Raw genomic sequence first — 23233 nt, forward strand, 5'->3', positions numbered from 1 at the left:
TTAGAAATTAACAAAAAACTTGGACTTCACTCATCTATACACATTAGTACACACTAAGGACATATGAATATTAAGCACTTTAAAACATGCTGACCTTTAGAGGACGCAAATTAAATCACAAGGTACCAGTACACAGGGGTTAAAATTGAAAAATCTAAAAGCCTCTTTATACTAAGTAAAATAAGTGAAAATGTGGAATTACTGCAACTTTCATATATTGCTAATGGGAATGTAAAGTATTTCCTAAAACATAGATACCCTCTCAATGGGAAAAATATATACATATGGTACATTGCTAAAAGGCTAAGATCCATGATATGTAAAGCTCTCACAAAGCTCAACAACAAAAAATCCAAAAATGAGGAGAGGATATGAATAGACATTTGCCCAAAGAAAATATAGAAATGGCCAGTAGGCATATAAGGAGTTCATTTTCACTTATTATCAGGAAAACACAAATCAAAATGAAAATGACATAATCACTTCATACCAGTGAGAATGTCATGAGTCAGACTAGAGGGGCCAGAGACAGTACCAGGGTAAAGGCACTTGCAGTGCATGCAACCAACACCAGTTCCATCCCCAGCACCACACAGTTTCCCAGGCACCACCATGAGTGATCCCTGAGCACAAAGCCAGGAGTAAGCTCTGTGCACCACCAACTGTAGCCAAAAGCCCCACCCTCGAGAAAAGAGAAAGACTGGAAACAACCAGTGTTGGCAGGAATATGTTGAGAAAGGAAGCCTCATCCACTGTTGGTGGGAATGTCATCTGATTTCAGCCTCTAAGGAAAATAATATGGAGATTTCTCAAAAGAGTAAGAATCCAACCCTCACAGCACCCAGAGATTCTACTTCCTGGCATCTATGCTAAGAACACAATACATTAACTCAAAAATACGTATCCATACCAATGGTCACTGTAGTGTTAAGTACAACAGCAGCAGTCAGAATGTGAAAGCAATCTAAGCAGTCAACAACTGAATGGACAACGAAGTGGTGGTATATTTATGCAATGAAATATAACTGAGCATAAAAGATGAAATCTTGCCATTTACTGCAACCTGAATGGAACTGGAGGACTTCATGTTAAAATAAGTCAGATGGAGAACAACAAATATCAGGTAATCCCTTATGTATAGTATACAGAGAAAGGAAGCAAGGGAACAGACAACTCTGAATGATGAGAGCCTTTGATCACCAAGCAGTGGGGTGCCATGGGTAAGGAAGAGGAGGACTAGATGTGATGGAAGGACAATGATAGAGGGTCTTGGGCTCTTTGTTGGTGGTGAAGGTGCACCTTGTATATCAAAATTACGAACATTATTAATACCACTGTAGCCATGTTGCCTAAACTACAATTTCTATTTTTAAATGAAAATAAATTAAAAATAGCCAAATTGTTGTCTGAAGTTAAATATGTGCTTACCATTTATGATTCCACAATCCCATTCATGGGTTTATTCTTAATATAGAGGAATAAAATTGATATTCCTATAAAATCTTATTGTGCATATAGAACAGGCCTATTCATAGATCACCAAAAACTGGAAAACAATTGTCCTACAACAGGTGAAAGGATAAGCCAACTCGGAAATACCCACAGAACAGAACAACTACCAATGTGCAACAACTTATATACAACTCAAAGACATTATTCAAATAAAAGGAGCTTGTCTCAAAAGGTTATGTCTTATACTCCTGTTCATACGTATCGCATTCTCAAAAAGACACAACATGGGGCTGGAGCAATAGCACAGCAGGTAGGGCGTTTGCCTTGAACGCGGCCGACCCAGGTTCAAATCCCAGCATCCCATATGGTCCCCCAAGCACCACCAGGAGTAATTCCTGAGTGCATGAGCCAGGAGTAACCCCTGTGCATTTCCGGGTGTGACCCAAAAAGAAAAAAAAAAAGACACAACATGAGATGAAGAGCAAATAGTGGGTGCCAGGGAATAGTGGCAGGGGAGAGTATGACTGAAAGGGGACAGCATTAACATGGGAAGGTGCCAATGCTGTGTGGTATCCCAACTGTGGTGAAGATTATATAGCCATATACTTAACATTCTAGAGCACATGTGAAAATTCAAACAACTGACACCATTATAAAGCTTGATTTTATTGTATAGTTTCTGTAAGGGTCACACTCAAGTCCTACTACCTGTAGATACAGAGAGCCCCACTGGGCTATAGGCCTAGGCAGTGAACCATCAGCCTGCACAGCACCAGGCCTGAGTATTGCTGAGCAAGTCATTGGCACCAAAATAGAATAAATACTATTACCAAAGACACCATAAATAAAAAATATTTTCTGAAGAAATAATTTTTGAAGAAAAAATCTTGCTTTCCAACCTATGACTTTGTTAGCAATTCCAAAATTTTGTAAAACCATTCCTCGGAATTTGTTGCTTTGCTTTTAGGGATGCACACCCAGTGGTGCTCAGGGTTTACTCCTGGCTCTGCATTTAGGGATCATTCCTGGTGGGCTCAGGTGACCATATGGGGTGCCAGGGATTGAAACCAGGTTGGCCACATGCAAGGCAAGTGCTCTAGCCGCAGTACTATCTCTCAGACCGCCCCCCTAGGGCTTTTAAAGTATTAAATTAAAACTGTTGGTTGTGTTTTTCTATTTCCCAATGACCTTATTTGTCTTTTGAATCTAATTATGAAAGAGATGTAGCAAACCTAATATAACTATTTTCATCAAATGTTTCTCTTGTGTTTTGAGCAGATTTTGCTTTTTATATTAGTATCTGTGTTTAGTGCCACTTTTTATGCTTTAACTTTTCATCATTATATAATACTCATTCTTTACACTGAATGAAGCTAAACTATTTTAAGTTACATTAGATAATTCTACTTTTGTACTATTTACATTTGCCTGGCCCACTCTTTAATTTTCAGTTTATTTAAATACTCCTCAACTTAATTTGACATCTGAATTACAACTAGACATATTCATTTAACTAATATATTGCTGCTTTTCTCTTATGACCAATATCTTGACATTCTATTCAAATTTATGCTCATTTAAGTTGTGTATAATTAATTCTGTAATACTACTAGAAGAATACCAAGTGCTGCAGAGATAGCTCTGTGGGCTGCAACATAACTTTGCAAGCAGGAGCCCTGGGTTCAACCCTAGCAGTGAACAATTCCCAAGCACAAGCAAGAATGACCCTCAAGATCTGAGTGGAGAGTAATCCCTAAACACTGCCAGGATATCACCCAAACAAATAAAAAACTACCAAAAGTTGGAAGGCTGCGTTTAATTTTCATTCTCTTGCTAAATTATGGGGGGAAAAAAAGGAACTTAAGCCTCTCTAAATCAATCTTCTTCTTATCAAAGAATTCTATTTGATTTTAGCAGTTCTTGGTGAGCGTGTGAAGGACTAGAGGTTGTTAGAGAAGAGGGCAGCAAGAGCGAGAGATATGAAAATGTTCTAAGAAAGGCTGGAGAGAGGGTAGAGTGGGTAAGGACATGCATTTAGCCAAACCAGGCTTGATTCCCAGATATGGTCAGATATGACCTTCCACCAGGCGTCAAGGGAATATCACCAGGTGTGGCCCAAGGACAAGTTTTAAGAAGAGTTATAAAAAACAAACAAACTGCTTGTAAACAAAAAAACAAACAAACAAACTGCTTGTAAAACAAAGCTTTCTGGTAATTCTGAACTTGTATTGATATTGCTTTGTATTTGAAGTGCTGTATATTTGTACCTGCTTTTCTGTTTCCCCTACAGCCTTTTTATACCTGACCACAGAGCGATGTTCTCTGGTTAAACACAGAAAGACCATTAATGCTGTGCTCCTAATATTTGGGAGTTGATTGACTCTGAAATATATCTGCCCCTGGGCATAATTACTTGATCATAACTACTTGACTCAAGCTTCAGTTTCTGTAGTTCCTGACACCCCAAAGGGGAGGTCCCACCGTGGGACTGGGATAGACCCGGGGCGAGTGACAAAACTACCCGGCAACAAAATGGGACATTCTAGAAAGTATAAATGCATGGTTTTCATGCCAACTGTTACAACTTTAGAGACAGGACCCCCCTGGGGAAGGACTAGCTGAACTGGCCCGAGGACTTAGTCTGGGATTTTCGGTGAAAGCCTTGCTTGCACTCAGAGCCCAGACAACCAAGGGTTTAAAGCCCTGCTTGCTCTCAGCCCAGAGAACTAAGTGTTGGGATCTTTGTCTCTTACTGTGTTTATCCAAACAACTGCTAGTATTGATAACTTAATACAATTAGAGGGAAACATAAAAGCAATACAGTTGTCCCTGGGAGACAGTGTCTCCTTGAGTTGATCTCCCTAAAAGAATTTCCTCTGCAAATGTAAACGTAAATGACCATCACACCTGTGCTTACCTCAACTCCCCTTCAGATGTTCTATAAGTATGCTAGCAACTCTGCATTAAACGGGCCATTTTCACCATCTGACTATGGTCCCCAGCCTCCCTGTCTCTCTGTGTCTCTGTTGAGGGCCCTGGAGAGGTGGGGAGGCGGCTCAGGGCTACCAAACGCACACAGGTGTCCAGCAGCAGCAGCAGCAGCCACCAGAGGATCTTCATCTTTTCCTTTTTGTGATTACACAGAAGACAATACACAAAACCCTACGAAAATTAGAGTCTGATAGAGCAAGAGTATTCTGGAAGTCAGAGCTTTCTGTGGTAAATATTGTGGTAAGAGGAAATTACATAATGTGTAATGGTCCTATGGCAGATAACGACATCAAGACAAACAATGGGGAGGAAACAGTTATGGAGAAAAGTTTGGTCAGAAATAGGCTACATTCTGGATTCCAACTTAACTCCCACTGATGGATATGAAGCTGGAAGAACGGTCATCCTTCAAAAAGAATCATTAGTTAATAAATAAATGTTGGATAACATTGGGTTGTCCTTGCTCCTTCCGCAGGGAGCTTAGACACAGGAAGACAGTTTATGCTATGCTTTTGTTTTGGGAGTTAATTGACTCCAAATAATATTTACTCCTGGGCATCCATCATATTTACTTGACTTAAGCCTCAGTTGCCCTTACTTCCTAGCACCCCAAAAGCAGGGTCCCAATTTAGGGACTGGATGGACCCAAGGCAAGCTATAAGCTACTCTGGCATCAAAAGGGGACAAGCTAAGCACCATAAATATAATTAAGAGCATGGTCATGGAACAAACTCTGTCATGACCCAAAAAGAAGTAACTGAACAAGGACCCTGCTGGGGTTGGGAAAGACTAACCTGGCCTGAGGACTGTGGTCTGGGATATACATTGAGATGTCCCCAGGAAGAACCAACCTTTAAGCTTAATGTTATCTCTTATTGTGTTCATACAAAATGACAAGAAATATTTTAAGAAGTAAATTTACTATGATTATTTAAACGGATTACTAGCTGAGTAAAGGAGAAAGTAATACATCTGGGATGGAATCCTGCCCTTGAGCGGATCTCGAAGTAATCTGGAGTGCTGAACCCTCAGATGAGATTTTGTCCTTGAGTTAATCCCCTAGAACTTTCCCTGAAGGAGTGGCTTTACCTCTGTTTGTTGTTATGACAATGTTCAACCCCACCTATGTGTTCCCCCACTTGTTATGACTGCTATATAACCATACTGTAAGGAAAAAGAAGGGACTATGAGAGAAGAGGAAGAAGATAAAAAGGAGAGGACTTTGATGTCTACGAGGAGACTATGATAACTGGGACTACGACCAAAACACGACTACCACTGGATTGTGCTGTAAGGAGAGAAATTGGTCTATAGTGGGGAGGAGAGAGAAATAAACTGACAACCAACAAGCCTAGGGTCCTGTTTCTCTATTTCCCTGGTCCTTTGTCCATCTGTGGCCAAGACCAGCCAGGGTTGCCATGAGCCAGCCAGGGGAATGACTCTCAGCCAGGGGAACAGCTCTCAGCCACAAAACAGTCACTCGCTTCCCCCACGCACCCACATGTTTTCATTGGAAACTCACAAACAAATGCAACAAATAAACAAACAAAAAAGACTGGAAATTAAGAAGCACATTTTGAAATCAAAGACTTGAGTTTTCAAAGACAAAAGAAAACTTGAAAATTCAAGATTGAGTAATGAGAAAACACACCAAAACCCATGGAACCCAGTAAATTTGTTCTTAGAGGACATCTTTACTAATAAAGAATAAAAATTTGAGAATTTAATATTATGAAAACCCACAAAATAAACCAAAAGGAAAGTAAAAAAAAAGTCCACAAATAATAAAATGCATTCCTTAGGAAGACAGGCAACAATATATAAAAAGACACATGCAGAAGGAGGCGGGGGATGGAACATAAGCACAGAGAGTTTGGAAGAATACTGTATGGAGACCAGTGCAGGAGATAATGCAGAGCAGTGCAGGCCACATGCCTATGCCTCAGAGGTACTTGAGTGTGGCCTTGGTAGCCCTCGCACACTGATGGGCTGCCTCTGAGCAACACCAAGCCCACTGACTTTGGTGTTGAGGACTGATCCAAGCCCACTCTAGAGTAAATATTACCCAGAGTGGACTAGGGACCCAGCACTGATGGGAAGGAAAATAAAAAGGAATGCAGAGTGCCTCTAAATTGGGATGCTTTCCTGGTTACATAACCCTTAATACTTGCCTAAGAAACAGAAGATGTGAAGAGGAAATAGGACAAAGAAAGCATCAGGATGGAACTTATAGGTGAACTACTACCATTGGAAAGAGGGTGTGTGTGTGATTATTGGAATAATCTTCACAGATAATCTAACATTATTTAAGCTAGTAAAGATAAATGTTAAAGATGGGAAGCTCCTTATTTTATCAGTAAGTACAATTTCAATACCAAACACCGATGTTTTTAAAACTTAGTGAAAAAAAGGGACAGTGAGAGAAGAGCAGGTCAAGGTACTTGTCTTGCACATGTCCAACCCATGTTCCCCCATTGGCATTCCACATGGTCCCCCAGGCCCACTAGGAGAGATCACTGAATACAGAGCCAGAAGTAAGCCCTGAGCACAGCCAGGTGTAGCCTCAAAACAAACCCCCCACCAAAAAAAAAATATATATATATTAAAAAAGGATATCTCATATATGAAAATATATGCCAAAAAAGTAATAAAATGTCAACAAAATCCAGATATATATCAAACAGTAGCACTGTAGCACTGTCGTCCAGCTGCTCATCAATTTGCTCGAGCAGGCGCCAGTAATGTGAGAATTGTTGTTACTGTTTTTGGCATATCAAATACGCCACAGGGAGCTTGCCAGGCTCTGCCATGCGGGCGAGATACTCTCGGTAGCTTGCTGGGCTCTCCGAGAGGGACAAAGGTATTGAACCCGGGTTGACTGTGTGCAAGGCAAATACCCTACCTGCTGTGCTATATCACTCCAGTCCTACATATCAAACAGTAAAAGTGAAAATGCATCTAGGAAAGCAAGCATATTTCAGTGTCAAAAAAAAGTAAATCAACCACTAACCAATAAAAAAGTATACAAAAACAAATAAGTAAATCACAACCTTTATTACTAATGAAAACTCTTAGTAAAATAGAAAAGAGACGGCACCATGCTGACTGAGATCAGAGGGAGGGAGACAAGTGAGAATACTCTCTCTCATATGTGGAATATATAGAAACACAGAAATGAAGTAACAAATGACCAATGGCAAATGGCTGTGTAAGTCAACCTACAGAACTCAGTTTGTGGGTTTGAGAGATAGGACAGCGGGCAGGACACTTGCTTTGCATGTGCCAACCTGGGTTCAATCCCCAGAATCCCATATGGTCCCCCGAATGCTGCCAGGACTGATTCATGAGTGTAGTTAGGAACATAGCCCAGGGTATCACTGGGTGTCCCCGCACAGCCCTCCCACCCCCCAAAAGAACTGAGTAGGCCAAAGGGATAGGACAAGGGGTGGGGAGTAGAAAGACAGTGGGCGGATGAGTCATTTGGTAGAGGGACAGTGATACTCTGATGGTGGGTGCCCCACTTTAAACTATTATTAACTGCTCTTCAAGTGAGTATCTAAATAAATATTGAAGGGGAATAGTTACTTAAATACGAAGGACCAGGGGCTGGAGCAATAGCACAGCAGGAGGGCGTTTGCCTTGCACTCGGCCAATCCGGGTTCGATTCCTAGCATCCCATATGGTCCCCTGAGCACTGCCAGGAGTAACTCCTGAGTGCAAAGTCAGGAGGTAACCCCTCTGCATTGCCAGGTGTGACCCAAAAAGAAAAAAAAATATGAAGGACCATTTCCTATTACTTTAAAGAAATGATAGTCACTTTTAATGTTTTATTCTGATGAAAGCACTTTACTCAATCAAATTATATAACATAGGATAGCTGTATTCTTAAATCCATACTTCTAAATATTTTGTTTGTTTTTTTGCTTTTTGGGTCACACCTGGCAATGCACAGGGGTTACTCCTGGCTCTGCACTCAGGAATTACCCCTGGCCATGCTCAGGGGACCATATGAGATGCTGGGATTTGAACCTGGGTCGCCCGCGTGCAAGGCAAACACCCTACCCGCTGTGCTATCTCTCCAGCCCTGATACTTCTAAATATTTTAATAATAAGTATTTTTATGTTATGGGATGGAGCAATTTCACAGCGGGTGGGGCGTTTGCCTTGCATGCAGCCCATGCAGCCGCCCAGGGTTTGATTCCTCCATCTCTCTCCAAGAGCCCGGCAAGCTACTGAGAGTATCTCGCCCGCAAGGCAGAGCCTGGCAAGCTACCCATGGCATATTTGATATCCAAAAACAGTAACAAGAAGTTTCACAATGGAGACGTTACTGGTTACTGGTACCCGCTCGAGCAAATCGATAAACAATGTGATGACAGTGCAGTGCGGTGCTACGTTATGGGATTAAATAAAGTATAATTATCCTCACTATTTTCCATTTTAATTGAATTCTCTTTGTGTTAAATAAGCCCAAACTTTAAGGTAACTTGTAATCTGCAAAGGATCTAAATTTGATCTGGAAACTAAACACTGGTAATAAGAGGTCTGTGATAAATGAGGGCACATTTCTGGGTATTTTTAAAAAGTTTACAAAGGGAATACTAAGAATCGCTGATCAAAATCAACAAATAACAAACTCTTAACTTTAGTTGAAACATTATCAAATATTTTAGTAAGTATGTATTAACGAACAGATAACGAATACTCTGTATATCTTCACAAACTGGTTTCAAATGTTCTAATTTGTTTTTTAAAAAGTTCTAGTTAACGATTTTTTTTTCTGCTTTTTAGGTCACACTTGGCGATGCACAGAGGTTACTCCTGGCTCGTGAACTTCGGAATTACTCCTGGCAGTGCTCAGTGGACCACAGGGGATACTTGGAATCGAACCTGGGTCGGCTGGATGCAAGGCTACCCACTGTGCTATTGCTCCAGCCCCAAAGAATTATTTTTATATTCAGAGGTTACCTAAAGCAAGTAAATTAATCATGAAGCAAAATTTGCCTATGTGATAGATTATAAAACATTAGTGTAACTAATTTCTACAAGGACAAAATCCTTCCTGCTTAAATTTTAGCCAATTCTATCTATGTAGCTATTAAGTATGTCTAGTACAACAAGCCTGTGCTTGTGAAAGTCATTATTTTGTCATAAAATTGATGGGAAATAATGATCACATATCCATCCTTTTGACTCACATCTCAGTTCCTAAAAAACAATGGATGACATTAATTAAGTACCTTGGAATAGAGATACTTGCCATAAAGGGAAAGAGAAAAAATCTCCCTAAACTTTCCCATGTAACAAGTATCTGGTCAAAGTATTGTGATTTTGTGCTTCTTTATATGTCAGAAATGTTGCCCTGAATCATGTCTTTAAATATTTGCTGTGTTTCATTGTTTCCTTCTCCTGAGGTTCAAATATGCATTTATGTTCTGATTTCTGCATCCATCACTTTCTTTAATGTGCCTGGCAAATTTAGTCCAAAATTTGTTTTTGAACTATTGTTTTGAAAAGCAAGAGCCAAAACAATAGCCAAAGCCTTTTGGCTATTTCTAGCTTCTATATCATTTTACTTTATTCTCCATACTCTCTATTGTCCAATTTGATGCTTTCAAACTTATTGATTTATGATTCCAATCTCATTTTCATTTATGATTTTATTTTCTTATTTAAATATTTTTCTTGCACTCAATCAGCTCGTATCATGTTTCTCATGCAGCTCCCCTCTGTTTCCTTGGCCTTGGGGTCACTGTTTGGTACTCTTAGCAGAACATCCTCCTGCTACGCTTTTAAAATTCACGGCAAAATATTTAGCCATAATTTTCATTTTCTTTACAGATATATTTTTCTGTTCCTTTCTTCCTTTTTGATTCTTGGGCAGGGGCAGCAGCCTTGCACTGGGTTCCTTTTGTTTACTGATCTTTGAAGGACGTGAGGTAATCTGGAAGTAGCAATTTGTAGAAGGTTCAAGCAGAAAACCATAGCAGCTTCAATTGTGAGCCAGCAAAATTGTTGTTTTTTTATGCTTTTTTTGTTGTTGTTGGTGGTGGTGTGGTGTCAGGAAATTAAACTCAGGGCCTCACATGGGAGGCATGTGCTCTATACTGAGGCATATCACTGACCTCAAAATTTTTCCTTAATCAAGGACAAAGCAATAATACAGCAGGTATCTGTCTTACATGTGGCCAACCCAGGTTCATTCCCCGGCAGCCCAAGTGAACCCCCAGCTCTCCCAAGAATGATTCCCTGAGCACCACTAGGAGTGGCCCCAAAGCCAAAAAATAAATAATTTTTTTTTCCTTGATGAAGGGTTTTACATAAAATAATTTTTTACCTCTCAACAGTCAATGGAGATAGGTAGACCTGGGAATTTTCACAATGCAACGGGAGATCCTCCCTACTGCTATAAGACCAAACAAAGGCAAAAAAATATGTTTAAAGGCTTGAATGACTCCTTTCTTGAGAAACACTAATCAACAGCTTAAAAATACCGTGTTGCAATTAATCTTAGTTCAAACCACAAGAATACTCTGTGTGTGTGTGTGTGTGTGTGTAGCACATGTGACATGTTAACACAGGATCAATTAAACTTCAGAAGCATATGTGACATGTTAACCAGGATCAATTAAACTTGAGAAAGCTATCTGGGAATTCTTTCTACTATTTTCACAACTTTTCTCTAAATATGACATTTAACAATAAAAAGGAAAAAATAATGAAAATCAAATCGGCTAAGAGATATTTTATCTTCCCTAACAATGTTAAGATTATCTTTACAACAGTCTACTAATTGGATTGTGAAATCTTTGGGCTAGAGAACATCTGAACATCTGGCATTATCTCTTACAGAAAACTTCTCAACTGACAGATGAAAACAGTAAAATTAAATGATTTACTGTAGGTCACAGCAAGTTGAAGCTATAGCAATTTTGCTCTGACTCAATTCTTTCAACTATTATGTGCTATCTCTCAATGTTTTTCCACTGAACTCCATCTCCTTAACACTAAACTTCTTATATATTCCAATAAGCTAGTTTGGCAAAGTTAGCTTCATTTTCAAAAGATACTTTAAAAATGTTCCTCACAAGTTCTAATAGCTAGTATCTAAACATATTTATTTGTATGTGCTCATAACACCCATGGTGTTAACAGAGTGTCATAGGACAAAAGATAAAGTTATTCTTGCATGGCAAAATGTAGAAAGGTTCCCAAAATTTAAGGATGTCAAGATGAAGCCTGAAGGGGCAAAGCAATGTACAGTGAGTAAGGCCCTTGCCTTACAAGCTGCCAACCCAGGTCTTATCCCTAGCACTATATACAGTTCTCCAAACTCTCCACCTGACATGATCCTTGAGCATAGAATCAGGAGTAAGCCCTGAGTAGTGCTGGGTGTGGCCCAAAAACATAACCAAGACTAAGACCAAAAAAAAAATAAATAAATAATAAGACTTGACAGATAAATTAAGACCTGACAGACTTCAACTGACATCGAAGCCACTGGACGCTGAGAATAAGTAAAGGAGTCAGATAAAACCACCTAAAGGCCAGAAAATATTTGACATTGCTACTGAATTTTTTTTAACATAGGCTTACCTATTGTTGCTGCAAGTTCTGGATCAAAAGTATCATCTGTGAACCTCAAGAGCAGGCTAAAAGAGAAGTCAAAAAGACAGATTAGAAATATGACTTTTCTAATTATATGACGCTTTCATGACATTTGTTGTATTTTAATTTGTAACAAATTTAAATGTCAATTAGAAAAACTGATATAAATATGCTCCCAGAAAAAAAAATCACCTCAGTGCAGATATATATGAAATTAAATTATTGAAAAGACAATTAAAGACTCCCCAGAGCAAAGCAGTTATCTAGAAAATCTATTCCCCATGCTCCTCTACATAATTCCCCAGGAGTGAAAGGTTTTTTTTTTTTTAAACCTCTACTGGTATGAGAAAATGGTATTAGCAGCATGCCACGCTTTGGAAGTCACTTAGAACACAAAAACATTATTTTCTAAAATCTGATATGTGATTCATTCTGAGTTCAAGCGAAAAATGAAAGGCCTGGGGCTGGAGAGATAGTATAGAGGGTAGGGCGCCAGCCTTGTACACGAGCAACCTAGGTTCAATTCCCAGCACCTCATATGGTCTCCCAAAATTCAGGGTGCTCTCTGAGCATAGAACCAGCAGTAAGATCTGAGCACCACCGGGTGTGGCTCAAAAACAGAAAGGAAATGAAAAGGAAAGACCTGGAAGTCTTGTGTTTAATTACAACGAACATGACTATTATCTAAGTGGGAAGAAAAGATAGAGTAAAATGTCAGGGGATAAAGATCACAAGGTCAGACCAGGTATAAGTTAGCTAGGTAGCGCATATGAAATCAATTACACAACGGGGAGTTACTGAGACTTTCTGAGAAAGAAATCCAGAAACCGCTAAACATTTTGAAAAGTTGGCAACAGAAGACGCAAAAGATGACAGAAGGAAGCCAGAGAGATGGTACAAAGAGTAAGGTGCTTACTTACTGACCCTACTTCAATACCGGAAAACTGTACTTGGTCTCCCTCACAGCACCAGGAGTACTCCCAGAGCACAAAGCCAGGAGTAAACCATGAGTACTGCCCAGGTATGTCCCCCACCCCACTCAAAAAAAGAAAAAAATGGAAACAAGGGGCCTGGAGGAACAGCGCAGTGGTTTAGAACCCCTGCAAGCAGAAAGCCATCAAGTCCATCCTGGTGCCTCCACAGGCACTGAGCGTGACGCAGGCAACTAACCAGCAATTTCTGTCCACACCACAGCCAAGCATATTTGCAGCACCACAACAAAGGGATGCATTCCTCCAGAGCACCACAACTGAAAGATACACCATGGCCAGGAAGCACGAGCATGGGAACACCAAAACTCGGCCTCTTGGGGTGAACTGTGAGTCAAGTGAGCACCACAGACAGACATGGGCCCTAGTCCTGATAACGACAAAACACAGTAATAAATACATTTGTAAGGCAGTGAAAATATATACATATATAGATAGATATACATATCTATCTATATATATATATAGAGAGATATATATAGATATACAAAAAACTGTCAACAGAGGACAACTCCAAGATGGGGCAGAGGTAGTGACTCAACAGTAGCATGTGTGCATGGCATGTATGAGGGTAGCATGTGTGCCTGGCATGTGTGAGGATAGCATGTGTGTCTGGCATGTGAGTTCCTAGTTCCACCCCTGGCACTACACATATAATAAAGGTAACTGGGGGCTGGGGGCTGGAGCAATAGCGAAGCAGGTAGGGCGTTCGTCTTGCACACAGCCGACCCAGGTTCAATTCCTCCGCCCTTCTCAGAGAGCCTGGCAACCTACAAAGAATATCTCACCCACATGGAAGAGCCTTGCAAGCTCTCCGTGGCGTATTGGATATGCCAAAAACAGTAATAAGTCTCACAATGGAGACATTACTGGTGCCCGCTCGAGCAAATCGATGAGCAACAGGATGACAGTGATACAGTGAGCTGGGGGCTGGAGCGATATTACAGTGGGTAGGGTGTCTGCCTTGCACACAGCCGACCGTGTTCAATTCCCAGCATCCCACATGGTCCCCTGAGCACCTCCAGGAGTAATTCCTGAGGGCAAAGCCAGGAGTAACCCCTGTATATCACCAAGTGTGACTAAAAAAAACAAACAAAAAAAGGCAACTGTAGGTTCTATGGTTATGATGAGAGACTATAAGGACTGAATCAAGGAAACAGATATAAAAAAAGAAAACAGATGGAAATACAGGGGAAAGACACCAGATTATGAGAGTACTCTAAAGCTTCAATCTCAAATACCAGAAACTCTTTAAAACTATGTAAGCTTACCTACACATCTCCTAAGGTAAGACAAGACCATTCTACTGACCTGTATGCAGTAGTAATCTAGACAATAGCTTTTATGTATCTTAATTCCAGGGGGAAAAAAGTATTTTTTTAGACTGTAAGTACTGCTGCTAGACTTGGTTCTGTTGTTGTTGTTTTGGGTTGGGTTTTTTCTTGGTAGGGGGCAGGGGATGGGAAGGGAGGGGGCTGAAAAGCACACTGCAAACTGTAATGACCTCTTGACAGTTTCCAAACCCAGTGCCATTATTTGTATTTAAATGATCCGTTTCTGCTTTGCTCTCTTCTTTTTACCAAGCAACCAGAACCACAAAAGCTAAGCAAAACAGAAGAGTCAAATTGCAAATTTTATATGGAATCTTCTTGATATCAGTATCTCATTCCCAACATGAGTAACATGAACAACAAAACAAGAATGTTAAAAGACCACTCATAAAAATATTCTTCTCTTTCCAACATTAAATTTCAAATTAATAATGGTAAAGATTTCAATAAAAAGTTCACTTACTGAGCTCTTAGGTATTAAAAAAAAGTGACAATGATATGACACGAAGACAATTACTACAGAAACTATCTTTACAAAAATATGACTTTATAGAGAGGAAAATAAGAATAACAATGCCTAGACATGAGAGAAAACTGAGTGCACACTTCGCATTCAGGAGGATGGAGTTCAAACTCTGGCACCACACGGTCCCCAACGCACCTTCAGAAGCAAACTCAGGCACAAAGCCCGGAATAGCTCCTGAGAGCCATGGGTACAGGATGCCTGCCCCCCTGCAAAAAATAAAAGCAATAAAATAAACAATATCAGTGGTATTGGCTATTATCTATTGAACATCAACAATGTGTCAGGCACTGACCCCAGCCACTGAGCCAGGGTTTAATCCTTTTTATTTTATTTTATTTTATTTTATTTATTTATTTTTTGCTTTTTGGGTCATACCAGGCAATGCACAGGGGTTACTCCTGGCTTTGCACTCAGGAATTACTCCTGGCGGTGCTAAGGGGACCATATGGGATGCTGGGAATCGAACCCGGGTTGGTCGAGTGCAAGGCAAACACTACCTGCTGTACTATTGCTCCAGGCCCCAGGGTTTAATTCTTACAATAGCTGTTGTCATGCTATTGAAGGTCCACTTCCAGAAGAGGCAGGGAACAAGGATGGTGTGTAGATAGCAACACATTTTAATGCAGGTTCTAAGTATACACCAACAGTTCTTGGACAAAAAGCTACGGATGGCAAGAAAAGTACTTAACATCCTTTGCATGCATTTTTCTAGGCTGTGATCATTTTGAAAGATTTTGAAAGGAATCAACACCCCATATGTGAACAAGAACTAATGCTTCCAACTGAGGGCCATAGGCTGCCCCGTGGACCCCCAGGTTACCCCTAAGAGTGCACAGGAGAAAGTCATACAAATGGGAGGCCACAGCACAAGAGTAAGGGGCCACAGGAAGAAAAGGTCAGAAGGGAGCAATCAGAGAAAGGCTGAGAAATATTGCTCTAAAAGATATAATCTTAAGTCTGGATTTTCAAAGGTAAGGAAGCTAAAAACTTGCCACATAGAGTTACAAATAAAAGTAGTGTGACTGTAACTAATCTACATTTCTTAATTTACAAAGGAAGTTGGCCCAAAAAAAGGATGGGAAGGGTAGAGGGAGGAACAACTACTTAGGTAACAAGTCTCTATAATTCCTTCCAGTTTCTGAAATGCTTGGCTATTTCCTAACTTCACCGTGGCTAGCCACTGAATCAAAGAACTTCATATACTTAGTATTAGATGAGTTTCAAAGATTCCTATTCAGACCCCCTTTTCCAACTGAAAGCCTTGCATATTTAAGTATTACATTAAGGTCACTTAAGTGGCAACACTGGTTTCAAAATCCTGATACTGTTTACTTTCCCAACAGTTTTAACATTTTTAAAAAGATAAAAACCCTACAAATTTGAATTAGTGACAATATCACTTCTTGTGCAACTTCTCAACAACACAATTCTAACGTACCCTAACTCTGGATCAAAAAAGAAATAGAAACAAATAAAGCTTTCTGATTACATCCATGACATATGTTTTTGTATTAACTCACCCTTAAAAGCATAGACTATTTTAGAACCATTTATTCTCACCTGTTCAGAAGGTGTTTGAAGTTGATTTCCATAGAAAACCAACTACATCAGTTATGTCCAGCTAGAATGTATATCTAGCTAGAAAAGTTATTTTTCTCCCAATATGAAATCCTCTTGTAAAGAAGAGGTAGTTAAAGATGTGAAGGGGGCAACTAACCCTAGACAAGATCAAACTACATGAAATGCTATTCAATCACGTTTACTTCAAAATTAGTGATTTCATATGCTTTAACCTATATAAAGGTCATATCTCAAGGGAGAGAAAGTCACAAATGAATTCCTACTATTACAGAGGTCAGCATATAACTAACTTTTTCACCTACAAATATGATCGTGATCCTAAAAATGATTGTATTTCGCCCTTGAAGACACACACAGACCATCATCTTTTGCCAATCCACAATCTTCCCTGCATTTATTGCTTGTGAAATTCATTTTTCACTCCAATGTAGAGAGTACATGAAATGAGCCAAATTCTAAAAATGTACTGTCATACTTCAAAAATAAAAACGTTTGCACGTATTCCTAAATATGACCAAGTCTTTATTAAGCATCTAAAAACAAGTGTAAAGGCTACGTTAACAGGAGAAATCGCTAAAATGGAAAACCGTTGACACGTCCTGGCACTTGAACAACTGCCAGAGACCGGGGCTGCCTAAGCAGAAACCAGCTGGGGAGGGGGCGGGGGGAGGGGGGAGCAGCCGGGTAAGTGCAACTGGGAAACTTTGTTCTCGAGGCCTAGACGACAGCCGCCCTGCCGAAGCCCAGGTCTTGCCCTCATAACTCAGCTCTATTGCACTATCTTCTCCCAAGTGGGTGAAAGCATGCCCCCCCCACCCACCCAATGACAGTTGTTTATAAGACGCGGCAGGATGCAACAACGAGAAACCGTGTTTTTCAAAAGCGGTGCAGGGCAGGGGTGCTGGCATCTTAACTAAGGAAACTGCTGTGAATCCGTCTTTTCACAGCTGACTCAGTGAGAAAGTAAGAAAGAGGCGACCGTCGGTGGGAGTCACCCAACAGATCGGGAATGTGCCGGGGTGGGGGTGGGACCGCCACGAAACTTGCCCCAAGGAACACTGGGTGCTTGGAGCCGGCACGAGCGAAATCGCGGAGCCGCCCAGTGGCCACTCCCGACTCGCCGGGAACAGGCGGCCCGCGGCCGCCCGGGGACACGGGCCCGGACGCGCCCGCCACGCCCTGGGCTCGGCGGCCGAGTGTCCAGCGGCGGGACTGTCGGGGGCCGCGGCGCCGCGGAGCCATCCAGAAGCCTCGGGCCTGGCCAGGCCCCGTGGCGCGGGCGGGCGCGGAGAGAGGGGCCACGGACCGCGCGGCGGGGGCGGCCACGCGCGGGGTCCACCCGCTCCCGGCCCTCCCCGCCCGCCGCCGTTTACCTGCCCCGGCTGTCAGCGTCCACCCAGGCCCCAGGAGCCCGGCCGCGGAGACCACGGCCCGTGGCTCCGCCTCACCTCGACTTGCCCACGCCACTCTCGCCGATGATGAGGATCTTGAGGGTGGTCAGCACGTCCTCGTCCATCCTGGCCCTGCTCCGTGAGTCGCCCAGCTGGCCGCCCCGCTGCGCCTCGCAACCCTTAACCCCGGAAACCTGCCTGCGCACGCGCACCACGGCCGGACTGCCACCTTCTCTCAACTCGGGGTTGTTTGGGTGGCGGGACGCCGGGGCCGCCCCACTTCCGCCCGGAGGCCGCATCGCGCCTGCGCACAGCTGGCGTCTCCGAGGTGTTTCCGGGTAGCAGGCCCACCCCTGCGTAAGTGAGGATGCAAAAGCCCAATGATTTTTTTTTCCCCCCCGAGCTCCTGGTTCTGCCTCCTCCCTAATTTCTTTTTTTTTTTTAATAAAGTGGTTCACAATAATTTGTTACATTTAATATTCCAACACCAATCCCACCACCATTATACCTTCTAACCACTTTATTTTGAATGTTTCCACCCCGCACCCCCCAAGCTTGCCTCCAACGCAGGACCTAAAAATTTATTTTATATTGCTTGAAATGAATAATCCACTAAAAATGATGCAAAGAGTTTCCTTACAGGAAAGTGTGTGAAGACTGTTCCTGGAGCCATTAAGTCCTTGTCTTGGTACCTCAGGGGTGTGGAACGTGACATGTTGCGTGGCTATTCTAGGAATTCAGCCGTGAGCATGGCAGCATGTCATGGAGGTTTTTGGCTTCCAAGTCTCTATTGGGGTAGGTGGAGGGACTCACCGGCCTCCCTCCCCTCAGAATTGCACCTGATGAGTCAGCCTGCCACAGGGTCTGGAGGCACATTGAGGCGTGTTGCTCCTGTGGCTCTCTACCCTGAGATCCTCCCCAATTCTAACCAAACCTTTTGGCTGTGGGTTTGGGAGAGAAAGGGGTCCGTTTTGAGTAATGCTCTGTTCCAGCCACTGCTTGTCACAGCTGCATCGCAGAGGGAAGGGGTTGGATTAGAAAGCAGCATCACTTTATCATTTGTCATTCCGTTGATCTTTGATTTGCTCGGGTGGGCACCAGTAACATCTTCATTCGTCCCTGTCGTGTGCTAACATGGCCCAATGGCATCTGCTTGCTCCAGGAACAAGAAGAGCCTCAAACAGCTTGAAAGCAGCATACAGTAAATAATGTGTGTGATTCCAACTGGGCCATATTGCATGACCTAAATCTACCCTACATTTTGTGCCTGTTTTCTCATCTCACAGAGACCATAATAATTCTTATATTATACCAGCTTCTTAGAAGAGTTATGCTGACCTGAGCCGGAACTATAGGACAGCAGGGAAGGTGCTTGCCTTGCATGCTGCCTACCCAGATTCCATCTCAGATCCTCCGTAGGATCCCCCAAGTCTGCTAGGAGTGATCCCTGAGCATTGCCAGGAGAAGCCCAAAAAACAAAAAAGTGTTAAGCCGACCAAATAAATATTACATTGTGAAAGCATAGTGTTAAGTGCTCAATAAAAGATGTGAACCCCTTTTATTCCTGGCATGTCTTCTCTTCCATTCAGAGTACCCTTTACAGGTAAGTTCCTCTTTAAGGGGAGATGTGAAGTTCCAAATAGAACTGAGTCATACAGACCTCTGGTTGTGCAAGTTCAAACCAACTATTCCTGTTCTTCAGAACTGTTACACAACTTCAGGAATTGTTTGTTTATGCTTTGTCCCCTTGTGAAGGGACCACGACTCAAGCATGGTGCTTGGGACTGAGGCAGAGAAGTAGATAGGGAGGGTTCCCCCATGGCAATGAGTTCCTGGGAGACAGTAAAATCCAACTGGTGCTGAGGCTGTTAGGACCCACCTCGTGGACACAGAAACTCAGGCCAGATAAGACCAGGACCTTTACCTGACATCAGGCCCAGACCCAGAGAAGGCTGGACCCCACTCTGAGAGAAGCTCCAGCAGGAACAAAGGCCAGGAAAGGAATATCAAAGAAGACCTTCAACTACTCCCAACTGTATCCCTTGGCAAACACCCTAGAAACCTAGGTAGAAAGCCCTGTGAGGTGCAGCCTGGGAGAAACCCTCTAAAAGCCGCCTTGAACAAAGGAGTGTGCACATTTGCTGCCTATGTGTTGTTGTTGAGTGCCTGTGGTGCCCAAGCAAACATGTCACTCACATCTCCACTCTTGAGACGTGTATGTTGATACCTTCAAGCTAAGACTGGGATAGATACTGGGTGTCTCTCTCTGTGTGAGAAAAAGTTCTCAGTGTATCTCTCTGTCTCTAACTTTCTCTCTCTTCTCTTCTCTCTCTCGCACACTTTCTCACTCTCTCTCTTGCTCCCCCTCCCACCCACCCCTCAAAACTACCAAATAAAACTCCACTGTTTGTCCCCTGAATTTCTATTCTTTGACAGAAAGGCTAGAACCTGGAAGTTCTGGGTAAGGTCTAGGACTGACTTTCCTTTTCTCCAAGGCCCACAGCCAATTTGTATTAGTCCTAGATTCCCCCACTGTTCCTGGGTGGCAGAGGTGGATAGAGAGAAAATGGCAAATTCCCTTCTAGAGGCTGCAGCCTCTCTCCTTCCCTCACTTCACATAAGTTACCCAGGGACACCGACAGCATCAGTGTTAGCAGTCACAAAAAATTAATTTTCATATAAGTATGATGCATAATACTTAAATGCATGCATTTATATATCATATATACATGAATATATATCTTGAATGTATGTGAAATTATACAAATTCTACTTTTTGCTTTATTACTTTATTCATTGTCTAATTTCCAAAGATTCACATGAGTTACATAACTAAACAGAACAAATTAACCAACAAAAATAAACTTTAACCAAACTAGTGGTTACCAGAAGAAAGGGAGGAAGGAGATGGGCAAATCAAGTAAAAGTGTTCGATTCTATGATGAGGAATGAAATTGGGCTTTCAATGGTGATTGTAATGTGTCTAAAAGATGCCAATTTGTAATAATGTACACCTGAAATTTATATAATGCAACAATGCAATGCAACTTCTAAAATCTTAGAAATTTTATGGAGCAAAAATTTCAATGTGGTTTGGTTCAGCCTACTGTCCTATTTTTTGTCTAAAGTAGTTTATTGTTGGATAACATTGGGTTGTCCCTGCTCCTCCCGCAGGGAGCTTGGGTTTACTGAGTTACTCCCACAACAGTGCTCCTGAGGCACACCCAATTCCATGAGGCACAATAATCCTATATTGTTTTTCTCTTTCCTTTATGTCATTTGCATGGTTTAGCAATATCCTTTTTGTATAGACACAGGAAGACAGTTCATGCTATGCTTTTGTAACATAAGAATTAATTGACTCCAAATAATATTTACTCCTGGGCATCCATTATATTTACCTGACTTAAGCCTCAGTTGCCCTTGCTTCCAAGCACCCCAAAAGCAGGGTCCTGACAAAGGGATTGGATGGACCCAAGGCAAGCTATAAGCTACCCTGGCATTATAAAGGGGACAAGCTAAGCACCATAAGTATAATAAGTTAAGAGCAGATAATAAAACAAACTATGTCATGACCCAAAAAGAAGTAACTTAATAAGTACCCTGCTGGGTTTAGGAAAGACTAACCTGGCCTGAGGACTGTGGTCTGGGATATACAGCGAGATGTCCTCAGGAAGACCCAGCCTTTAAGCTTAATATCTCTTACTGTGTTCATACAAAATGACTAGGAATATTATAAGAAGCAAATTTACTATGATTATTTAAATGCTTTACTAGCTGAGGAAAGGAGAAAGCAATATACCCTGGATGGAATCCTGCCCTTGAGCGGATCTCCTAGTTATCTGGAGTGCTGAAGCCTCAGATGAGATATTGTCCTTGAGTTAATCTCCTAGAACTTTCCCTGAAGGAATGGCTTTATCTCTGTTTGTTGTTATGACAAAGTTCAACCCCACCTATGTGTAACCCATCCTTCATGACTGCTATATAACTATGCTGTAAGGGGTAACAGGGAAAGAACTTTGAGGTCTACGAGGAGACTAGATGATGGAACTATGATGACAGGCACTATAACCAAAACTACAGCTACGATTGTGCTAGAAGGGGAAAAATCGGAGTATGCTGGGGAGGAGAGAGAAATAAACTGACACCAGCCTGGGGCCGTTTCTCCATTCACACGGTCCTTCGTTCGTCCGTCGCCATGGGCCAGCCAGGGAATGTTTTTCGGCCACCGAACGCTCAAGTCCCATGCGTACCCCACACTTTTCTTTTCTTTTTTTTCCTTTTTTTTTGGGGGGGTCACCCCCAGTGATGCTCATGGGTTACTCCTGGCTCTGCACTCAGGAATCACTCCTGGCGGTGCTCAGGGAACTATATGGGATGCTGGGGAGCGAGGTCAGCCGCATGCAAGGCAAACGCCCTACCCACTCTCTTATCACTCTGGCCACTGTGCTTTTCTTTTGACACAATTCATGACATTATAATGTATGCTGTTTGTTGAATAAATTGAACGCCATTGATAATTTGGGAAGCTGGTACCAAACCAGATCATTGAAACCTCTCATTAAATAGCCCTGAACCCTCAGTCAACTCTATTTTGGCAACATTTTGCTTAATGCATAGGGAGCAGATTTGTGAGGTTCACAGTACTGACAGGCTCTCAGGCTAAGGGGTGGTGGATTCTAAAAGTGTAGACCCCAAATACCTTTCATGGGGGCCTGTGAGATCAAAGTATTATAATTAGTTAAGATGCTACATAATTTTTTTAAAATTTTATTGAATCACCGTGAGATAGTTACAAGCTTTCATGTTTGGGTTACAATCTCACAATGATCAAACACCCATCCCTCCACCAGTGCACATTCCCACCACCAATATCCCAGGTATACCCTCCCCTTTCCCACCCTCCCCCTGCCTTTAAGGCAGACAATATTCCCCATGCTCTCCCTCTACTTTTGGGCATTATAGTTTGCAACACAGACACTGAGAGGTCATCATGTTTGGTCCATTATCTACTTTCGGCATGAAGATGCTACATACTTGACCTCTGAAAGCACAGTGGAGTTTTTCAGAGGCTACATAGGATAAAAAGCAGACTGATGGCAGACTCAGTTCTGAGAATTTAGCTGTTTTCTATTAAGTCAGACATTTAAGAATAGCATAAAAATGTAAAATAATATATAGCCACTCTTGTTACTAAATTTTGTTCTTAAAAACAAGTTATTTTGGAGGCAGAGAGATAGCTCAAGTGGGCTGGGCATATGCTATGCATGCAGAAGCCTGTGGTTCCATCTCCAGTACCTGGTGGTATTCCCCAAGGCCCCCCGAGCACTTTAGAATTCTACACCAGATTCAAAAAAATTTTTA

At 42.0% G+C, this 23233-nt stretch overlaps 1 protein-coding gene across 1 annotated transcript in view; it reads right to left on the minus strand.

Moving 5' to 3' along the window:
• RAB18 (RAB18, member RAS oncogene family) overlaps nucleotides 1-18143 on the minus strand; it is a 32056-nt gene extending 13913 nt beyond the window's left edge. The window contains exons 1-2 of the mRNA XM_004605379.2: nucleotides 17927-18143; nucleotides 12040-12095 (exon numbers count right to left, since the gene is read on the minus strand). Coding sequence (XP_004605436.1) covers nucleotides 12040-12095; nucleotides 17927-17994 — 124 coding nt within the window. The 5' untranslated portion in view covers nucleotides 17995-18143. The remainder of the gene's footprint in view (nucleotides 1-12039; nucleotides 12096-17926) is intronic.
• Between the last annotated feature and the right edge of the window lie 5090 nt (nucleotides 18144-23233).

The sequence above is a fragment of the Sorex araneus genome, chromosome 9 (assembly GCF_027595985.1).
Source record: "Sorex araneus isolate mSorAra2 chromosome 9, mSorAra2.pri, whole genome shotgun sequence".
Taxonomy (NCBI): domain Eukaryota; kingdom Metazoa; phylum Chordata; class Mammalia; order Eulipotyphla; family Soricidae; genus Sorex; species Sorex araneus.